The sequence below is a fragment of the Aethina tumida genome, chromosome 2 (genome assembly GCF_024364675.1).
Source record: "Aethina tumida isolate Nest 87 chromosome 2, icAetTumi1.1, whole genome shotgun sequence".
NCBI lineage: Eukaryota > Metazoa > Arthropoda > Insecta > Coleoptera > Nitidulidae > Aethina > Aethina tumida.
Window position 1 is genome coordinate 26,901,622 of NC_065436.1, and position 23,530 is coordinate 26,925,151.

The 23,530-nt window shown below is 32.1% G+C and overlaps 4 protein-coding genes across 5 annotated transcripts; 2 read left to right on the forward strand and 2 right to left on the reverse strand.

The window, feature by feature from the left end:
* Positions 1–775: 775 nt before the first annotated feature.
* Positions 776–16,962, reverse strand: LOC109605345 (sodium-dependent neutral amino acid transporter B(0)AT3). Its single transcript, XM_020021915.2, has 10 exons — positions 16,909–16,962; positions 9,428–9,641; positions 8,983–9,348; positions 6,410–6,582; positions 4,715–5,392; positions 3,476–3,837; positions 3,159–3,422; positions 1,351–3,108; positions 1,045–1,298; positions 776–992 (listed from the first exon to the last, which is right to left on the reverse strand). The coding sequence occupies exons 2-8, from the start codon at positions 9,564–9,566 to the stop codon at positions 2,907–2,909; spliced, it is 2,184 nt and encodes a 727-aa protein (XP_019877474.1). The 5' UTR covers positions 9,567–9,641; positions 16,909–16,962; the 3' UTR covers positions 776–992; positions 1,045–1,298; positions 1,351–2,906.
* A 1,919-nt stretch (positions 16,963–18,881) lies between these two features.
* LOC109605349 (uncharacterized) lies at positions 18,882–20,519 on the reverse strand. 2 transcript variants are annotated; one of them, XM_020021919.2, is made up of 3 exons: positions 20,254–20,519; positions 19,289–19,396; positions 18,882–19,237 (listed from the first exon to the last, which is right to left on the reverse strand). In XM_020021919.2, exons 1-3 carry the CDS (start codon positions 20,397–20,399, stop codon positions 18,901–18,903), a joined length of 591 nt encoding a protein of 196 aa, XP_019877478.1. In that variant the 5' UTR covers positions 20,400–20,519; the 3' UTR covers positions 18,882–18,900. The 2 variants fall into 2 exon arrangements, with proteins under 2 accessions (XP_019877478.1, XP_049819557.1); XM_049963600.1 differs by lacking the exon at positions 19,289–19,396.
* A 640-nt stretch (positions 20,520–21,159) lies between these two features.
* LOC109605347 (protein obstructor-E) lies at positions 21,160–22,043 on the forward strand. Its single transcript, XM_020021917.2, has one exon. The coding sequence runs from the start codon at positions 21,182–21,184 to the stop codon at positions 21,923–21,925; it is 744 nt and encodes a 247-aa protein (XP_019877476.1). The 5' UTR covers positions 21,160–21,181; the 3' UTR covers positions 21,926–22,043.
* A 310-nt stretch (positions 22,044–22,353) lies between these two features.
* On the forward strand, positions 22,354–23,207 carry LOC109605348 (protein obstructor-E-like). The gene has a single exon (XM_020021918.2). It carries the CDS (start codon positions 22,431–22,433, stop codon positions 23,088–23,090), a length of 660 nt encoding a protein of 219 aa, XP_019877477.1. The 5' UTR covers positions 22,354–22,430; the 3' UTR covers positions 23,091–23,207.
* Positions 23,208–23,530: the final 323 nt, after the last annotated feature.

Below are 23,530 nucleotides of genomic sequence, written 5' to 3' on the forward strand. Positions count from 1 at the left end.
ATTATGCACATTATGTTTTAGTTAAAACAACAAATATATTTTTACAAATTTGCAATAAATTAACTACAATAAAAACTAAAAATATTCAAATAATATTATACTCATTATCCGCAATGAGCTATATGACTGTTAGGTATTAATCTACTTGTAATGATAAATAACCCAAATCAAGACTCATTCAATATTTTAATGAAACTACAAAACTAATAAATCAGCAGGGATATTTTCTTGCTTTGCTGTAGAATATCTTCTTTAATTATCCATCATCTCGTAGTACTTCATGGTAATTCTTCAGAATGACCTTGGAAATTTATTTGATACAGCATAGACAAATTTCCAATAAGGTAACTCCAACAGAACTAACTAATAAAGCTATTACTAATTATTCAAATATATATTTAAGTATACATATTACCAGCAATGAGCTCTATAACTGTTAAGTCTATTTTAATTTTAATGATAACACATATCTCATATGTACATATTTTAGTGAAACCACAAAAACAGTAATTTCGAAGGAATATTCTCTTACTCTAGTGTAGAATGTTTTCTTTAATTAGCAATCATTTTATAGTACTCCAAAGTAATTCTTCAGAATGACTCTTATATAATTTTATATGTGACAATAGAGACAAAATGCCAATAAGATAACTCCAACAATAACTAATATGAAAATTATTAGTTATTCAAATATATAAATATCATTATTATCAGCAACCAGGTCTATAATTATTATATACTATTCTACTCTAATTTTAATGATAAATAACACAAATCAATACTACACAACACATTTAATTAACAGTATGTACATATTTTAGTGAAACCACAAAACCAGTAAAACAGCAGGGACATTTTCTTGTTTTGTTGTAGATTGTCTTCTGTAATTACCCATCAACTTATAATACTCCATGATAATTCTTCAGAATGATCTTTGTAAATTCATTTGTGACAGCAGAGACAAATTGCCAATACGGTAACTCCAACAGTAACTAATAAGAAAATTACTAGTTATTCAAATATATATTAAAGTGTAATTATTACCAGCAATGAGTTCTACAACTGTTAAGTCTTGATCTACTTTAACTTTAACTTTCTGATTCGGGTCCATTTTACATACCATCGCACTGAGAATTTTGAGTCCAATTGTCAATTTTGACATAAAAAAATTTCTAATAAATGGTCAATTGTAAAATTCATTTGTATATGTCATGAATTACATTTAACAGTTGATTATTAATGTTCGCGTACATAAAGATAGCAACATGTGAAAACGAATACAATAAGTAACATCGACCCTAAAAGGCAAGAAATTCAAACTTTGATAACTCAAGTATTTGTTATACATACCAAGCAGCACATAAGTAATTGGTATATCAGGATACGTTTCATTATCTATATCTGTTTGGACGGATTGAGTTTCATAAGTAGATAAGAGAAACAAAAGCATGTTTGAAACCGTTAAACGCAATTTCAATATGTTAAAATATAATTGACGTATAAAGAAATGACAAGTGGTTAAGTAAAAAAAATAGATAATATTTAACTTGAATTATTTATTCCACTTATAACAGTTCCATTATTTACAATAGATTTTATACATTTATACAGTATAAGACGTGTTATAACAATTGTCTAAATATACAAACTGAACATTAATTTCACCTAAATAAATACTCATTTATTACAATATCATAAGTTTTTTATTGTCTTAATTTTGTTGTAGTTAAAAATGTCGGCAATTCAACACCTTAAATCTAATCTACATTTACATTAAATACTCGGAAATTATTGTCTAAAATTGTAAATTGACTATTGTATGCAAAAACGAAATTAATAAACATTTTATTTTGACCAAAAGTTTAATAATCTCACTCTCTAAATGCTCTATATTAGGCGTAGAATAAAACAATTTAGGTAAATCTGACATGATAACATTTGAAATAACCAGTTTACTGGTTTTGAACTAGAGCAAAACGGATATGTTCTTATGAAGATATGGCCTTTTATTATTGAATATCACTAACATCTGAGACATACATATGTATTGGTTGACTCTAAAAAGAGATATCATATCTGGTGATATGTGATAATTAAATTCTTTTCAAAGATAAAACGGACATTTTTGTAAAATATGTTCCTGTAACATTTTTTGTTATGCGGAAGCACATTTACAATATGTTTTACAATATATTAATATAAATATTTGAAGCACACACACGAATACAAATTTTAGGCACAAACGAAAACTTTCACATAAACGTTTTCAAAATTTCATAAAATTGTCTCTACATTTTATATAATACGATATTGTCACAACTTGTGAATCCTTATTGTCATACTTATGAAAACGAGCATAATCTCGGACAATTTCTTTTACTGGAGGGCTTGTATAAGTTCAATGGAATGGAATTCTTATCAATACAGTTGTAAAACATCCAACTAATTTCGCTGTACTTTTTTAACACTTTCTTTTGTGCGGTTACTTATATCACATTTTCATCAGCAAACTGAAAGTTTTTAAACCTTGAACACTTTGAATATATAAAATTTTAGGTGTAGATGAATATTTATTGTCATTTTTGGCTAAGACTTCTTTAAACTAATAAAAAAATAATTTATAATCTTCAATAGTAAAGAGATGTTGGCTAAAGTCGCTAGAAACCTACTCTAAACTAAAAGTTACAACATGGCTCGTTAGATAATCATTCATGGCTTATTATTGAGTTATCTAGTTCCGTGAACTGAACACCCTGTAGACGATTTACAACAACTACGTAATACATCTACTAGAACCTACGATTCTTTTGCTTGTATTCAGTCTATTTTGTGTCTTTCAGTTCCATCTAGTTATTGTCGAATGGTTTTCTAACGAATTTCTAAAACTAATCAATTAATTATTGTCTTCAGTTATCTTCATCGAAATCATCCTCATCATATGTGTGATATGTCGGACAGCAAAGACCTTCGGAACCATCAGCTCTTATACAAAACAATAGTGTTTCAGCTGCTGTTACTTCATGAGGCATTATTCCGTGGAAGTCTTTCAAATCGTTTGCAGGGAACCAGGCTTTTTCCTCATCATAAATCAACGCTGAACCCATTAGTCTAAAATGGTATTAGAATTACACTGAATCAAACTAATTTATATTATATACCTTAAAATTGCGGCGCCAGGAATCCAAAGAACGGAAACGAAAACTGAGAACAAGATCAGGATGATTGCCCAAGTAGGCCACTCCTTACGTTCAGTCTCTCCTTTGCTTGCTATCCAGGCATCGTACCCCGATCCATCTACCGCTATCTCGACAAAACTTGCCACTAAAATCGAGATCATGGCCAAAGGCGAAAGGTACTTCCAACAGACCATCCAATAGAGTCCTGGCCGCGAACCGGTCATCATTTCTATGTCATCAGCAAATCTGAAACCATTTTTTATTATTATTATGAAATAATATTAAACTTAAGTACCAACCTTTTCAATCCGTAAACGTATGAGACACCAATGCATTCGAATAAGGCTATGATGAGCAATGGAAAGTTGCCACTGAAATTGTCGAACAGCACGAACACGTAACTACCGGCACCGTGGGCGAAGGCCATGGAAATTATGCAGCAACTCAGACACAATCCTCCGGTAAGAATTTCCTTGGGGAGGTTGGGGAACAGTTTCATGTCCACGATCGAGGTGACCACTCCTTCGAGCGTTCCAAACTGAGAATCGATACCCAGCGTGAAGAGCATGAGAAAAAATAGCACGGCCCAAAACTGGGCGCCGGGAAATTGATTTATCGCCTCGGTGAATATTATGAACGCTAATCCGGTGCCGGAGGCTGACTGAAATTAAAAAAAAAAAAAAAAATTGGTGAGTAAAATTTTCTGAGGTTAATTAAATTGCAATATGCGGTTATTTAATTATGGTGATATTAAAATTATTAAATTCGACTTGAGAACTTATTGACTGAACTCTGCTGTTTCTTTATAAATTCCTGGAAAAGCAATTTTCTCCCAACGTGAGGAAGCCTTTCATGTGACTTTCCATTAAATGGTATATTACTACAAATAATAAAACAAGGGTTGGTCTTTTTTGTAAAAATTTTCCTGGAAGAAGTTATTTCTTTTGATATTAAATGAAACATTATTTTTTATTGGGCAATATCTATATGTATTAATAATAATGTAGTATCATATAAGTTCCAGTATTCGAAGTTTAAATGTTGCTATAAAACCTGAATATTGTGCCATTAAGTTTTACGTCAAAGAGCATTAACTATTTTTTAATCGGAAGACTGGAGGACCCTTGAGATAAGAATAACAGCGGTGAACGCTCGGAAAATTACTCTCAAGCCGTCTGTGTTGTTCTCCACTTGAACTTTAAAACCCAATAAGAGCAAAAAATACAGCATCACAGGAGAGTACATAAATTTATTGAATAAGTTTAAACTTCATGCCAACAAAAAGCCTACTAAAATAGAGCTAAACCTTCGTAATGACTAAAGTTTAATCGATATTAACGAATAAATGTTTTAATTAAATTGCAAAATTTTTGTTTTTATTGTAGTTAATTGCTCGAAGTGATTACAAATTCAATTTCTGGCCAAGTTTAACTTGATAATTCTAGTAATTAACCCAATCTGAAATAAACATTAAACTGGTTAATACTAAAATTTTTACAAAATAAACACTTTATACAAGTACGTATAAATTGTCTTACTTTATCCAGTTCCTGTTCTAAGTCACAAATTGGCAGAGAAGGCATCAGATAATTCCTAATAGATCCATCGCTCAGCGTAACATTGAAAAGGCTCCCTTCCGGCGGCAGCGCGTCATAATCCAGCGCCACCCCCGCAAACAGCTCCCCCAAAGTGGCGTTCCTCGTCTCCAAGCATTTCTCGTACACCATCGTCGCTTTGAAACCGATAATCGAAAAGACAACGATCCCTGCGAACATCGAGGTGAAGCAGTTCGTCATCGAAACCATGACGGCGTCTCTGTAACAGTTATTGTTCACCGGATTGTAGGAGGAGAACGCGATCAGTCCCCCGAACGCCAATCCGAGGGAGAAGAAGATCTGAGTGCCGGCCTCGAGCCACACGACCGGATCGAGGATCGTGTGCCAGGTGGGCGTAAACAGATGCCGCAAACCGTCACCCGCCCCCTTCAATGTAATGCCCCTGAAGAAGAACACGATCAGAACGATGTAGGGGAAGGTGGCCGTCACGTAGACCACTTTGCCTGACGACGCGATCCCTTTGATCATGCACATGTACACCAGGATCCAGGCGACGACCAACGCCAGACCGATCTTCCAGTTGAACGCTTCTGGGTGGTTTATGTCTTCGGAGACCATCAGTGTTGTTCTGTACCAGAAATATTGGGTGGGGCTGCTGACCTAGAACATTCACAACAATGTTGGATGAAATGTTATTCTAATTTATGCGATGATAGTAATCCGTAGATGAAAAAATAACTGAAACTAGAATGGATCTAAATACTGGGTTAAACAATGCAGTCTAACACATTGTAAACGTTTTAATTAAAAAGTTTCAAACTCGATCAATCGACTAAAGGACTATATTTAGAATCATTTTTTCCGTTGTGTTGGTCTTGTTCGATTAGAATTAGCTTTCGAATGTAAATTTAATTTGTACACATTCGCATTGTGCTCATTAAACATGCAAAAGCAATTTAAGACTGTTTTTAGTAACGATTCGTTTTATAAATACAATAAGAGTATTTGTTCCTTTTTGGTAAAAATCTCTAATAGTGAATTCTTTTCTTTAAAGTGACTGAATGAAGGATTTCAGCTGAAATTACATTTCCTTTTCGTGGCGTTGAGTCTAGTAATTAAACTTGTTTCATAATAAAACGAGAATAAATTGTACTGCTGCAAGTTTGATATTTAAGTTGTCGGATATGGTTTATTTAAGACAGCTTCAGTTTCTAATTACCTCATGTCATTACCATACTTTTAATACAGTTATATAAAGTTATATTAAAGTTAATTATTTTTCAAATAATGATTTAAAATTGTAATTGCCTAAAGTGCCAATAGAAGTAGATGCTGTTGAAAGTTGATAATTTAAGTGTTAGGGAGTTTGCTCATCTAAGATGTTTTAAATTAGTCTGACAATTTGTGTTCTGAAACTTCAAGACCGTTCAACTTAATTTTTAAGTGTCAAACTACGCTTTTAAAGACACTTAACAAGTAATCCTAATTGTAATTAAATTTTTTGAAATTTTTCTAAAATTAAATTAAAATTTGGTTAACACAGTGTATTAATAAACTCCCATGTTTGGTACTTATATGACGTTTAAAAGCTCAATTGATATTTTCCATCTAAAACAGCCATCGAGTCAATTAATAATGCACATTAACATCGTTTCCAGTGAATCAATAGACACTCACCACACACTCCGGCTCCGTCGTGTAGCTGCCGTTCGGGAAATATACATTAGGACATTCTGCCCAGGGCAATTGGGCCTGGAAACTCTGCGCGAAGTAAAACAGGCACCAGGCAATAATTGTATTATAATACAGGGCCACATTGAACGAAACAACTGCGCTGCTGATTCCGATACCTGGAACGATAGGTTATTTATTTACCGACGCAATTTCCTGCCACGATTCGTGTTCAACTTTACAATGAGAAGATTTCACGTTTCATTTCATCGTGTATTTAACTATTTATTACGTTAACTTGAATTAAATATTTAATTTTAATTATACACTTGTTTTATTTGTAGTTGTTGTCTTTCTTGAATAAATGATTAAAGTCTTTGCATTAGTAAAACTTATTTTTCATACATTGTAAGATAAAAATTACAATGAAGTCATTGATAGTTTGAATATATTTTTGTTCGCAAACTTAGTGAGTGGAATTTATGACGAGAATAACTCTTTATCGTTGTTGCATAAAGGATGACGATACGCCTTTTTTATTGGCTGATGTATGGTCCATATGAACTACATCGACTCGAGCTCCAGCAGGGGTGTATTTAGGAGAGATCAAGAAGATGGATTCCGCCATGAATCTTTTGCAAAGGAAAATAAAGCAATGACGAAAAAGTGTGTATTAATATTAAAACGGCAAAATTTCAACACAATGGCCATTCATACTTCATACTACTCCAACCGACATTTCTATTTTTTACTGTAAAAAAAAACATTAAAAACAAACGGGCATAATTCTCAAGAGACCGTTTTTTTATTTTAAAGGGGAGCGATTCCCGATTTTTATTAAACCCTCAATAACAAAAATATATATGCACGACTCTGACTTTTCTTGTAAATATGGCCATAGAATTTTTAAAAAGCAGAGTTGAAAGAGGTCACATTTTTATGACAAATAAAGTTTCTTTTACGTAGTTTTATTGCTTTTCTTGTTGCGAGCAAAAAAAATAACACGGTGCTGGGTCTTCTTCACCAGTTTCTTAAATGGTGTGGAAAATAGATTTTATCATTCGTTTTAGTTAAAGCGATAACGGGAATATTTCATTTTAATCTAGCTTAATTAATCTGTGTTGGATCAAGAAGCTATGTGACATTTACACAATCTATAAATCAAACTTATTCATAAATATTTTTGGGTTGAAATAGAAAAATAGTAATATTTCTAATCAATTTTGAGATGTTTAATATAGTTATTTATAAAATAATAACTTGTTTAAAAATTAATAATTATGTTAGAGGCTTTTATGATTGTAACAAATATAAAATTTTATTGTAAAAATATAAAATATATTATCACTTATATACCAGTTAAGATAATTTAATATATCACAAATTATATATTTTTAGAAAGTTTTACATTTTTTCCGACATTTTAAGATCAACTATTTATATACAGGGTGATTTACCTAACATGTTCATTGTAAGTTTAGGGAGAACGGAAAGAGGTATCGCTTTAAATATTTTATGGCTACTATAACTTGACTTGAACTATTATTCTAATTTATTTTAAACAAAATTTCATTTCAGATTTCCTCGAAAATGAACTCGAACTTTGTTATATTTAATGGAATGCCGTGTATCTTTTTAATGTTTTAATATTCTATTTAATTATGCATAAAATTAAACGTAAATAATAAACATGTAAACTTTACATACATTATATTTTTCGACTTCTTTAAAAATCAGTTTTTGTCAATATTTTAAAATACGGTTTGTGACAATCATCAATGCTTTAAAAAATGAGCTCTGGGCTGCTCGGTCTTTTCCTATCAGGTTTAAAATATGGAACAATCAAATCAATCATTCAATCGATTAATAAAGATTTTTATTTTCATACATATTTCCAGATTAATTAGGAAATAATTTTTTTTATTAAAAAAGAAAAATATTTCACTACTACTGTTTTATTTATTGCTTAATTATGTATTAAATATTTTAAGCATTTGCTCTGAAATTTAATAATGCAGTTTAATTATTTATAACAAAATAAATTTTTCATATACATATTTCAAACTATATTACATTTGGATAGTCTGAAATAGTACTAAAAATAAAAATCTAACCCATATTATTTCTTGCGCTTTAACGCCGCCTTTTATAAAAATTATTTCCTGAAACACATTTACAGCATAAAGCACACATAAGTACAAAGATCAAATAAAACCCCGGGGAAAACCTCTTAAAGACCGAAGAACTGTGGATTTTACGACTAGTTCTACATTTAATAAATCACAAAGAAAAACGTCTAATTTTTATTGTGCCGTAAATTCCTTTGGCAATCGAAACGCGACGAATAACGATGGGGTTCAATAGCCTATATAAAATTCGCCTTACTTTTTTATTATTTCTGAATTTTAACTTGGAAACTTTTAATTACATTCTTGTTCTTGTTATCTCATTACTTCGGAACTAAGCTGTTTATAAATGCTTCAGCTTTTTCCCATTAGCCCATTTTACATTGAATTTTTCAAATTAAAAATCGGTGGTGGCGTTGTTTTTCCGTAAATTATTCAATATTCAATATTTACCAGAAAGATACGGCGAGACTTGATTCCAAACTCCAATGGCGCCCTTCCTTAGCCTCTGTCCGATCGCCAGTTCCAGATAAAAAATCGGAATCCCTTCGATGCACAACATCACGAAGTACGGAATTAAAAATGCCCCTCCGCCGTTCTTTTGAGCCAAATACGGAAACCTCCATACGTTACCCAAACCGACGGCGTAACCAACGGTCGCCAACAAAAATGTTAATTTACTGTCCCACGATTCCCTTTCGTCTTCGCCACATTCCGGCTTGAAGATCGCCTTGCCGTCCTGCGACGGCCTCTTGCTGCTGCCCGTCGATTTGATCTTGGCCGAAGGGCTCGAGTCCTCGAATGCCGCATTTGTTGCTCCTGTTTGAACGAAAATCGATACAGTGACCAAAATATAATTCATCGAACTGTGTACAGTGATAAGGAGAATAAAAATCACCGTATAGTTTGCTTCCGCCGCTTCCATTTTCGACAACCAGCCTCCCCCTCATTTCCTTGAGCTCCAGACGGTCGAGCGATCGTTGGGGATTGAGATCACGCGAGCTCTGACGACGTACCAAGTGAGCTGTGTTGGCCATTGTCCTTGCACTGTTTGCAGTGCCCTCGCCGCCCTAAATGTTATTGTCCTCTTGGGCCGTCATGTCGAGCTGGAGCTGCGAAAGGAACGAGCAATTAGGTCGGATTGTTTTAGACGTTGGTTCGGTGCCTGGTTAATTGTGTGGCCGGATTTGTGTGACTGATTGATTTGTGCAGTTAATGGGTTGTGGCTGATTTAGCGGTACTTGACTGTGTGCCAGCCGAATTAATCTGTTTTAAAACCATTATAAAGTTTTGCATTATTGTGCATTACATCAGCCATATACCCTAAAATCCCTTTAAAACGGATATGTAACATTACAATTAAAAATCAAACTTTCACTTTGATGGGGAATATCTGAATAGTGAACATAGTGATATTGTCATATGTTCTATCATTTATTGTAGTTGTTCAGAATTAATGAAAATGCCATAATAGACCTTCAAAAGATATAAAAAATAATATTTTTTTTATAATATTGTTTTTTTGAGCTATTACTCATTAAAAACTAACTACTCCAGTTTATAGTCATTTTGCGACTTAAGAGGCTGCTTTTTTTATTTTTGTGACTCGAAGATTTTCTAATTATAATTTTTTTGGTTTAAAGACTTGCTTCATAATGGCCCCCTATTCCTCTCTATTCTATGCAGTTGATGTGACAGAAACATAGGAAAATATGTCACTGAATGTAAATGGTATAATCTATGATTTTTATAAGTGGCAGACATGTGGTAACCTAAACGTCAGAGGACTGCACTTCAGTGTGTATTTACTAAGTATCGACGTTTTGATGTTTTCTGCGTCTATGGGACTGAAGACCAGCACAAAGCCATTACAAAGTAAAAAAGTGGGTCTCAAAGATACCTCTCGTTGATCTTAAAAATAGTTTTGTTTCCTCCATTACATATAAAGCTGGGATTGAGAAAACTGAAAGTAGGAATATTTGTTGGACCACAACTTCAAAAAAACTAAAAGATAGAGAATTTGGTTAAAAATTAAGCAATGCTGAGTTGCTTTCTTAGTTAAGAAACCAATTAAGTGTACAAGAAAATGTCAACATTTGCAAAAAAAGTTGTCTACAGTGCAGTAGCATAAATGTATTTTAAGTCTATTGTTACAAATAAATCGCGAAATCCTTGAAGTTTATTTCTTGACTTGAACTTTATTTACATAAAAAAGTTAGGAGAAAATTAAAATAACTAATGTAGTCTATAACTCAAAATTTATACGTGGAGGACAATATTCGTAATTAGGATATTCTCATAGACCTATTACAACTTCAGTGGCAATTTTTTCTTTGTATTGGTTGGGCATTGTTAATGTTACAGTTACGGTGGTGATTCCAGCTCATACGGATCACACTACAGTTATTAACAGCGGACTGTATCCATATCAAAATCCAGTAACAGAGATAAATCCTGATGATCCTTGTACAACATTGATTGTTAATTGGTTAAATCACCCTTACACCGCAATCTGTTTGTCTGGATACACGCAGCCTGTTTGTCCTGCAATTCCCCTCGGTCCTTGTTCGTCAACCAACCACGTTCCGACCAGACAAATTTCAAGTGTCGTCTTCGCCCGGCTCCCAGAAATATTACCGAGTTGCACTAAAGAAAATTAAAAGGGTAAAAGATAAATGACCGTGAGAATGTCTAATTGAAATCGATCATAATGGTTAATGGCACGAAAGAAAGGAAAAAAGTGTGCGTGGAGACTCGACGATAAATCGATCTAGTGCCGCTGTATTTTACGGTGTTATCTGCGTGCCGACAGTAATAAAACAAATCCCAAGACAAAATAAACAGATTCCATGATTCAATTTCCTCTCCCTGTTCCGTTTACTTACTTCCCTTTCTATCTATCTGTTCGTGATTGTGTAAAATTCGACGGGTTAGATGGCAACTACTGATAGTTACAATATTACTTTTGTTTTGTTTTTATCAAATATAAAAAAGAAAAAGAATAAATATTAAATCACTAAAGTTTATTTCTTATTTTGACACAAAACCTATCCACTTTTTTCTTCTTAAACGACTCAGTGAAGTTGAAAAAAGCTTATATACTTTTAACAAAATTGAATAAAATTGATATTGAATACAGATCAAAGGAAACCCTTTCCTTTAATAATAGTGTATGGGCTTTTGTTCAGCCAAGTTGTAGAGTTTACCTTTGTTCAACAGTTAATCACTTCATTTTTAGAGATGCGACTAGAAAATTAGGATAAATAATCAGATGTTTTAATGTACTTTGGAAGATTTGTTTTTAAATTGTATTACGATTGTGAATTACCTTGATACTAGACTGATAAACTAATAAAATATAATCAATGTTTAAAGTGTAACCATCATTTTAATTTAAAAGATACGATTAAAAGACTATAATAAAAATAAATGAATATTCTCAAGTCACACATTTTATTACTAAATTAAAAAGAATATTTAATTAAATAACAGAAAAATTTCTATTATCAACGGTATTATTCAAATTTTGTTAAAGCTGTTATGCGATTAATAGTTTCTGAAATACTTATGTTATTTATCTTTTCATTTCATTAAAACATTTTAAACTCTCATTAATTTTAGTTTTACACTACTAATTAAACTTCTTATGGTTTCCAGTATTAATAATTCACTGTGCATAGACGAAAGTCTTCTTTAGACATTTTTTAACATTCTTAACAAGAGATAAGTTAACAATAAACCGAATAAAATATAATAAAAGTAAAATATATTTAAAATATTGACCGCCTATAAATTAAAATATTCAAATAATATTACTGATCAAAACAAAATTTAATCTAGAATATTCAAATTATCGACTTAATTGATGATGAAGTTATACAAGTATTTTCTACAGTACATAATTAAATTTCTATGTATGAATGAATAGAAAACATGATTTTTAGTTCGAACGATACGAAATTAAGACTAAAATCAATCAATAAATTCTTTATTTTACATTATTATCACTTTGTGTAGCTAAATTAAATATTGATTTTCCACTATTGTATAAAATAAATGATTTTGTCAATTTTTAATCTACATAATTTTTTTAATCATTTTAAAGTTAAAATGAAATGAAATGAATAATGGACACATGAATGTAAATTTTTGAATATATATATAGGTAAGTTTTTGATATTTATATAGAAAGAAGTTACTGAATAAAAATTATACGGATGTTGCAATTTCTTCCAAGCTGTTACACTTTATCCTCGTGTACATGTAAAAATAAATATATGGAAATTTTACAGAGTAAAAACGGCAAAAAGTACAAAAGTCTCCATATTGAAATAGTTTCGCAGTGAATGTAACATATGCCGAATACATGTAACAAAAAATATTGAGTGTGCTAAAAAGAATACTTTTCATCTGATGGATGAATTACAGCTTCATCTTTTGATTAATTGCACCATCTTTTATATTTCCTCCAGAGTTTACACAATATATCTTCGTATCCTAGGAAAGTTCACTAATAATAGTGAAATACAGACAAAAATGTCCGAGACTGTGAGATTTATTTAATACCCACGTCGTTTATATCATCGCACAAAGGGATCCGAATCCGGACCACAACGAATGTCCCAAACGCAGTTTTAAACGGGGCTGGTTTAATTCTTAATAATCCTTTTTTTCTCCCCCTCCCCCCGTTTACGACTTGTCCGCTTGAGAACGGTTTAATGCAGTTAATAAAATTCACGAGCTTGTGGTATTTTTATGCCGTCACAATGCCAGACCTTTTTTTATGAACACCCTCACACCGAGTGGCAGTCGTCAAATAAAGGGAACCGAGTGGGCGGCCGCAATCGAACCGGCCCGAATAAATGTACCGAGTCTAACTAAGCTTGAATCAAAGTGTCGCACGGAAAACGGTTTTTCACCGCCCACGCAAACTTGGGAAAATGTGCAGCGAATTTTAGGTTCGCGATGCACACAAATCCCGGCCCGAATACTAAAACCGTCAGCTCGAACTCCAGACGTTCACGAACAACCGCACAACTCGAATCCGGGTACAATTGGAATACACACAAAACGATTAATCAATTTTGTGTTGTTCAAGATAAGAACTTTGGCAATAACCGCGGCCGTCTCCCATAAATCACCCTGGGGTGGAAAATTCGTCGACGTCTTAAGAGAGTCGCTGGATTTCCCGTGCGACGAGATGTTTGCGAGCGCAATCATAGCAGGTTTTTTTTCATCGAGTTCGAGGGCATTCATATCACGTCTCTTTGATCTTTCTGGGGGATTCGCAATCAATTCGACGACGGCGTCGCGGCACTCAAACTAAGGTCACGACGGGTTCAGTTCGTTTTACGCCGCAAGGGCACTCGATAAATGTTTTCATTGTGCTTTGAAAGATTCATGAAAAAAATATATTTTTTTGTTCGAAATCACTGATATTATTTCTTATGTATATGTTTAACACAATGTATTTTACAATTACAATGATTTATTTGTATTATACGGTATATATTATTTCAGCTTTTTCTACGCTATTTGTTTTTTACTACATTGTATTTAAAACATTTTTGAGTTAAAAATGGTGTGTTAAAAAACAAAAATGGCACCTTAAGTTATGATGTACGGTTTTGGTTTCGTAGGTTTAGAACTTACAAGTAATGCATTGAAGATGGAAAACGTCAAGGTAGCCCTGAAACCTGCACCATGAAAAAATTAAGTAATATCTGCATTAAAATCCTTATACAACATACTAGAAAATAGACCAAGCACCAAACTTCTATGAATCCAACTTTAGAAAGAGGCTTCATGTATGAGTTTCATCAATAAAATAAGTGAAGAAAACAAAATTAGGTGTTTGACAGTTGCCAATTCTCTCCTTGCAAGTAATGAAATGTGCATTTTATTGATCATATCGTGACAGGTAACGATAAATGGTGTGATTTAGACAATTCTCGCCAGTGTGGACAATGAGTTGAATCTGGCGGAACAGTACGTCGTAAAAAAATTAAAATTGGCAGTTACAGAGACTGCCGAGAGAAGTAAAACTTAGAACTTTTAGTATTAAAATTTGAAATTTCATAATGTTTGAATTAAAATTATCAACATCAATCTGGTATCCACATCTATTGACACTTCGAGCAACAAATGTGTTTTTTTATTACTCAAATATATTACGGGCTGAACAAGTTCATGACAAAATATAAATACAATTTAATTGAAATAACAATTAATATACAATCATATTATTTATGAATAGTATTTGTGTTAACATTATTTTAATTATTTGTATCATTGTCATCATTAATTTCAACAATACTTAGACTTTTCATTATTTCATTTTGTTCTAAAAAAGATAAGTATCTAAAGTAAGAAATAAAAATGTTTGATTCAAATTTATCTAAGTATCGCGTAAAAACGGCATCGATTGTCGTTTTACATTTTGTAGTACTGAGTTTTCGATCATTGGACATGGCGATTCAAATAATAATTAAACAAAAACACGCGAACCCATAAGATTTTCCCCTACCAAAAAGTGCCCAACGCGGTTAAAGAAGTTTTCACTTCAAAAAATTGACTCAAGATGGATACATTTGAACAAATTTAGAGAATTCCCGGGGGTTAAAGGTTCCGCTATGCTTTTTACATCAAAAGTTCCCCTGCAAATAAACTTGACGTGTTCTTAGATTTTATCGAAAAGTTCGTTCTCACCCTGTACGAGATTTGTTTAGGTGGGTCATCCTGTATATTTCATTGTCATTGTCTAAATTTTTATGTAAGACAGTAATTTTGAAGAGAACTAATCTTAGGTAGATCTTTTCTTCAGTTACAAAAATCCAGAATTATTTTCTCACTGCATGAATATCGTTGGTAAAATATCGTTGGTTATAATGATAATTATTTTATTTAATAAATGTTATGTTATTTTAAATTTTTAACGTTGAAAACATCAATTACTCTTTCCGATACTTAAATTAACATTTAAATCAACAATACTGAATTAAATTATTATTCATATATAATAAAATATTAAACTAAATTTTTAGAAGCATGTTTAATCTTTTAAATATTTTAAAAGACTCCAAAGTTAAACCAAATCATTCAATAAAAAATTGTCTGGATGATCGTTATAAAAACACAGACGGATAAAGCATGACTTAAAAAATGAAGTACATGAAAATATTGAATTGAATCATATTAAAATGGTGGAACAAATTTAATCCTCTTAAGATTTTAAAGGGACAAAAACTAAAATTCATATACATGAGATGAGTATTCATAAAAAAATTCTGAAATAATGAACGTTGATGTTATCAAAATCTCATAAATTGATATTCCTTATTTAGTTTAAAAATCAGATAAACGAATATGAATAACTTAATATCAAACCCTAAATATATTCGAAATGAAAACCATTTAATCTGGAAATTTACACATAGTTTCCTTTCAAACTCGTCATATCTTTGGGCTTTTGATTGACACTCGAAAAAATTATGCTTGCATTTCAGATTTCCACAAGTATCGAGGGAATATTAAATTTTCTTAACATTTTTTCTTTGTCACGAATTATGAATAACGGCATTCTAATGGCATCATAAAATAAATTTTCCAACGCATGGGCGAAAGATAGCGCCACACGAAATGAAGCCATTATTTACCAATTTAATTGTAATGCGAATGTGAATACTACACTCGCCTGTGTGTTTTAATGATTTCATTTTGGTTTTGTTACCATACACGATAGATATGAAATGAAGTTTTTTATACACAGTGCTTCATCTGTTTAACACACGTACAATTTAATAACAGCTCCATTCTCTGTGTTAATCTATGTGTATTTGTTTAGTTGTGGTTGAATCCAGTTAAACTTCGTAAACTAATTAAATTACCATCATATATGATGTGGTTTCCAAACTATGTTAGCATTGTGATATGAGAATATAATTTGATTATTCTCCCTTTGATCCTACTTCGTACATTTTTGAATGCCATTAAATTAAACAATCGTCTTCGCATGTATTTTTAAAGTCATAAACGTAGAGGACGTAACAAAGTTGAGTGGAATATTGGAACAAACGGAGGATGCGAAAACAACAAGTTGTTGAAATTCGTTAACCCTGTCAACTAGAATGGCAATTATTCTCTATTGAATTTAGCTGCAACTCAAGTAATAATATATATATTTAGTAGCTCCTTTATCCCATCATTTTTCAAATATCACAATAAACAATATCAAGCTTTAAACTTCTCTTGTCACTTAACAAATTAAATTACCAACGACATGAATGAAAAAAGAAGACATAAAAGTGTGTTATAAGTAAGTTATAAATCATTTTTTTGCTTGCAATGGTTTTGTGCCTTTGTGTGATTTTTGATACGTACCTGTCGAAAATTTCCAGGACGGTGAAAAACGTCCCCCCGACCGTCTGCACGGCACTCACGATACTCACGCTTGTAACTCGAATCGATAGCGGCGTCGGCGCCGATACGCCGCCACAGACGCAATCGAGATTTTCCTTGTTTTTATTGTCAGGACCATTCATAGGCAAAATCCAAATGTATATCTCGAAAGGATACGAAAAAAATGCGGTTTATTTAAAGGAGTGGAATGAGAATGATTGGGTATCCAATACATCAAAGCAAATAAACTGACACCAGAAGGGTGTGCGGGTTGTTTTGCCCCAATGTTAAACGAATTGCGCCGTTTCAGGCCTTCTGGGATGACGAGATTCATCATCGTTTTAAATGACGGGCGTCTTTTAAATTTAATAAAAAATAAGGGATTTCTTAGATAAAAACAATATATAAAAATAATTTATGAAGATATTTCTCCATGTGATTATTATTTTCCATTGCAATTGTCTAATTTCTTAAGTAATAGTGGTTTGTGTGTGAAGAGAAGCTCAAAACTCTAATTTATCCTTCAATTTCAAATACCTCATTTTGAGGCATGGATTTGCTTGTTGTAAGTTGGCAAAATATTTTTGATGTCAGTGGTTATTATTTTGACGAAGTTACCTTAAAGAAATTTATTTAATTTTACCCAAAATATTTTCTAGGGGCTTAAACTTGTTTATTTTTGTTGAATAATAAATAAAATTTATTTTAAAGAAAAATATGTTACTTTAGTTAATCGTTAACAACGTAAATTACTTTTTCCAGTTTTGTATATTATATTACCACTTTTTAAACTACTACATTTTAGTATAAAACTATTGTTTATTTACAATTTTGGTAACTAACATATACACCATTAATTGTGGAACAATTACAAGAAATTTATTGTAGCAATCATCATTAATTAACAAAAGTAAAATAGATACAATTGGGGTTCGCCAATTCCTTTACCGCAATCTTTCCGCAAACATTAATTTCCTCAAACATTATTGGCCCACTATTATTTATTATACTTTACACTTTACACAATGTTGTGCCACAAACACGACTACTGTATACACAATTAATTGCCATTTGTAACTTTTAAATATTCATTTATTTTTAATATTTTGTCGTAAAAAGAGAATTTAATTTCGTTTAACTCGCAATCACCAAAATTCCCTTGAGAGAGGTTTTATTATTATTCAACGAGCTGTTTGGAAAAGTGGTTTTAATAAATTTAACAGTTTCCTGCTTTTATTGTAGTCCTTGCTTTTTCATTAAAATCAACTTATTTAAATGTATTACAAATGTGAATATAAATTTGTTACTCATACTTAGAGTTGTAATTATTAGTACGTAAAATTTTATTATAATTTAAATATTTTTCCTTAATGGAAATTAAATATTATCACCAACTTTCTGATATAATCGAAGTGAAATTAAGTACTTTGTGAAAATTTTCTAAAATCATAAAGTAATTATTAGGTCGTTCAGAATTGATGACAACCTTATACTTATTGTTGAGTGGCTTTTATTGAAATAAATGCACCTGAAAACTTTTATTGTTAATAGCTATTTTTATACACTTTCCTTTGTGACGAATGACATATTCAGTGTAGCCTATTTGAACGCATGTAAAGCATGAAAATATGTAGACAAAATGTCACTTTTTCGAACAATTCCACGGCATTCGACTGTTATTGAACCATAATTTTGAATTTGTTCGTTGTTGGAATTCATCTAAATGATTTCTATTTATTCAACGGAAACGTGATGTTGGGGTGTTAGTATTGATTTTGCCTTTATTTATTCCTGCGAACTATCTCTTTTCAGCTTTTTATGACCGTGGCCGAATTTCAACACGAATTATTATTCACGTTGCAATTTATCATCCCCCTGACAATATTGTCCGGTTTTACGTTTTGTCATTCTTCTATGCCGTCTAAACTGTACAGTTTGAATTAAAACTCAATATATCTCTTGAAAATGTTTTTATTAATTTATAGCATGTTCATTTTTTATATACTGACTAATGGCTAACAAATAAGTTATAGTATTATTATTTAAATCGATGTTTAACGATTGGTCCAGATTCTGCAGAGATTTTTCATCTCTAAAGTCGATGGTTTTGTAATTAGAATTAATGTTTTTCATTGTCATGACAAAAAAGCGCCAGAAATCAAAGATGAGCTCCAAAAATCGCGCTAATGAAGGCTGATTACCGGATCCTTTTATCAAAGGTGATTCAGCATCCCAGTCTAGTTGTGCGGTTGATCGTTCCAACGCCAATATTTTATTGTTTAAATCGTGGTTTATGTTGTTGAGAAAATCCCTAGAAATTAATAACATTATTATTAAAATTATTTAATATTTTAATTCTTACATGTGTGTTTTAAGAGATACCAATTCATCTTCAATGTTACTTAAAATATTAAATTCTAAACTGGATTTCCTTTCAAATAAATTGTCTGGTATGTTTTTAGACTCCACCCTGAAAAATGGAATATTAAAAAATTGAGATGGTGGTTAACTAAATTGAAACAGTATACAGGATATATCAAATTGACTAAATTATCTAAATATACATATACTCTTTTCTAAACAGGTAGTCTGGCTCCCCAAAGTTAAATTTTAAAATGGTACTCTTAATTAATTTTAATTGCCATAGGTGTTTTTAAGATATTTCAGATTTAAGATTTGAGTAAAATTAAAATGATTTTCATAAAATATTATACATACAAAAGTTTTGATAATCAAAGAATAAAAAAAATCATTTGCATTATCTTTTTTTAATAGAATTATTTCAATATTGGAGATATCTGTTCCTAAATTTTAACCACCTATTTTATAAATCTTTAATAGACTTACAAGAAATATAACTTTTTTGTTTATGTATTTATTATTTTATTTATTTATTTATTTATTTTTGTCAAACCGTACTATTTATACAAACACTTTTCTACCTAATATGTATTATTTAATGTCAGAAAAAGTCAAGCTTACTAAACATATATAATTTGTGATATATTAAATTATTTTACTATTATACAACATATAGTTAAATTGAGATACATAATATTGTCGCAAATGCAACAAATAGACGTCTGTGAAAAATATTATTTTCCATATTTAATAGTCGTATATATCACAAATTATATATTTTAGAAAGTTGGACAATAAACATATTATTTACATTTTTTCAAAAGTCAGTTTCTTAGTTATTTGAGAGATTTAAAAAAAATTATCTCTGAATACTTTTTCACAACAACCAAAGGCAACCAATTTGGGACATACTTTTACTTTCGAACTTTTACAGTCGAATATATTCTTAAAATAAAAAATACTTACTTTTTAATGTGGCTAATTTGTTCAGAAAAGTTTATAAGTGCCCTTACTACTTTTTTAGCTTCCTGTATTGCCGACTTCCAGCTATCGACATGTTTTGGCAATAAAGCACTCAAAGAGTCTATTTGTTTTTGTATTTGTGGTTCCATTCTTTATTTGATATTTCTTTAAAATAATTATAATAATTTGTCAAACAAATTTTATTAAAATTTAAATATGTTTTTTGTATTCCAAAATTTAATCAAAACAAACGTGTTGTTATTTTTGAGGTTAACCCGCGAAAGCGCTATCTGAAAGTCAACATAAGGAACACGTACCTTACAGGAAACTGTATCAGTGAATACAAGATTTACTAAATATACCGTAGATGGCACTTTGAATATTAAATAACTTTGCTTAAAATTGATATTATTAAATATAGTTTTTATTACATATAATTTATATGTATTATATAATTATAATTTATTTTTTATTATTTGATCATTGATTTTACTGATTAAACTGATTATGTGTTATTTGCATTGCAATAATAAAAAAACTTAATATGCTTTAGTAATTTGAAATATTATTAATTTAATTTTCTTTTAAAAAAATTTATATACTACTTATTTAATTTAAATTTAATTTAATATTTAAAATATTAGAAATTATTAAAAACTGTAAATTACTGTATTAAATTGCAGTGCAATTCCAATATAGATAATGCGAATTTCATGAAGAATGCAGTTAATTATGAAATAATTCAATACTGTTAATAATTTACAATAATAATAGAGTTAATGTTAATACCAACAATAATGGTAATGGGTTTCAATAATGAGCTTTTAGTGACCAGTTTCTTCTTAAATACGAGGACCGACGAAAATTAGAATCACAAACCAAAGTTGGTTCAAGTCATCACTACAAGCTTTCAATCAATTGCGAAGATAAAATGAAATTTTTCTTAATAACCGTCCTGGCTTTGGCCGCAACAATCAGTGCGTCAAGTGACTTTGAGTGTCCTCCTAAGGACGGACAGTACGAACATCCGGAACAGTGCGACAAATACTACGAATGCGAAGACGGCGTTGCCAAAGAAAAACTCTGCCCCGACGGTCTAGTATTCGACCCCTTCATCCGCAAGATCAACAAATGCGACCATCCCTTCAACGTGGACTGCGGCGACCGCAACCTGCTCCAGGAACCCAAACCAAAAGGCCCATGCCCCCGTCGCAACGGCTTCTTCGCCCACGAAGACCCAGCCGTCTGCAACAAATTCATCAACTGCATCGAGGGTGAGTACACCGAAATTTCCTGCACTAACGGACTCCACTTCGACGAGCTCTCCGGAACATGCGTCTGGCCCGACGTTGCCGGAAGACACGGATGCAACGAGGTCGGAAAGACTCTGGAAGACGGATTCAAGTGTCCCAGCGAAGCGCAAATCGACTCCAATGGCAACCTCATCGTCCATCCCACTTTCGCCCACCCCACCGACTGCCAAAAATACTACATCTGCTTGAACGGTCAGGAACCAAGAATCCTGGGATGCCAAATTGGCGAAGTTTACAACGAGGAATCACAAAAGTGTGATGACCCCGCCAATGTTCAAGGGTGTGAGGACTGGTTCGTTGATGAAGAGCCTGAGGTTGTTGTTGTTCCCGCGAAACCATCCAAGCCTTTGAGGAAGGCTTAAGTGTGCATAATGTTTTATCCTATTTCCTTTAATTATCTCTCCTTATTGCGTATTTCCAACATTTTATTGTTTCCTTGAAACATCCTTTCTTATCAATTTCTTCCCGTTTAATTAAGTTTATTTTTTATAGTATTTTATTTATTAAATAAACATTTATGATACTAAAACCCCACTTCTTTTTTATGCATAGTTTTAGATCCCCCCTCTTCTATTCATTAGTATTGTTAGGTTTAGGTATTTGTTTAAATTAAAAATGTTAACAACATTAAAATTCAATTCTAATTCGTTGAGTAAGGCAAGAAAGGTTAAATATTTCACCACATTAATAGGGGAAAGGCAAGTTGATCAATTAGCAACGATAATGTTCGAGAGATATCGGTTGATTGGGTGGTTCTTAAACACAGAAACTGAAGGTTATTAGTCAGTCACAAACCAGAGGTCGACATTGCATTAGCTCCACATACAACCGTTTGTTTTTACATACTGCGAGTGCATCGCATACAAAATGAAATTGTTCTTTGTGACCGCGTTCGCATTGTTCGTCGTGACGAATGCCGAATTCAACTGCCCACCGAAAAACGGATTGTACGAAGACCCGGTTCAGTGCGACAAATATTATGAATGCACCGACGGCATAGCAAAAGCAAAACTGTGTTCGGACGGTCTGGTGTTCGACTCTGAAAAAGGCAAAAACGTGTGCGACCAGGCGGTGAACGTGGACTGCGGAAATCGCACCGAACTGCAGCCGGCCAAAAGGTCCGGTCCCTGTCTGCGTCGCAACGGTTTCTTCCCCCACGAGGATCCGGCCGTGTGCGACAAATTCTTCAACTGCATCGAGGGAGAGTTCACCGAAATGACCTGCAGTCCCGGTCTGCATTTCGACGTGTTCTCCGGCACCTGCGTCTGGCCGGACGAGGCCGGAAGGAAGGGTTGCAACGAACAGGGGAAGACGCTGAAGGACGGCTTCCAGTGTCCAATGGAGGAGCAGAAGACGACGAACGGACGCCGGGCCGTGCATCCGACCTACCCCCACCCGACGGACTGTCATAAATATTACATATGTTTGAATGGTCAAGAGCCACGCGAATCGGGATGTCAAGGTGGTTTGGTTTACAATAAGGATTCTCAGAAATGTGATGATAAGAAAAATGTGGCTGGATGTTGAGAGCACTTTCACTTAGTCGTGTTTTTTTTTAGTTATATTTTCAACGAACTGAATTATTTTATTTGTTTGTAATGTAATAGTTTTGTTAATTAAAATATAAAATGTTGTTCAAGCATATTATTTATTGTTATTAAAATATATATATGTATGTATAAAAAATGTGAAATGAATTATAAATTAACATAATTTTAATGATTTACATGTTACAAAACATATAATTATAACATAAATTGAGTGGAATTATAATAAAATTTCAGAAAAAATGTTATACACATATAAAACACAATTATACACGTGATTTAATTAATTTTGCTGAATGAGTTTTCTAACCACTTACTTTAATAAACAAATAAATAAATTGAATAACAGATGGTAAAAAAAGTAATTTACGTTTTTGCTTCACATTTAATATTTGAACCTTTCTTTTTTTTCCTATGTTG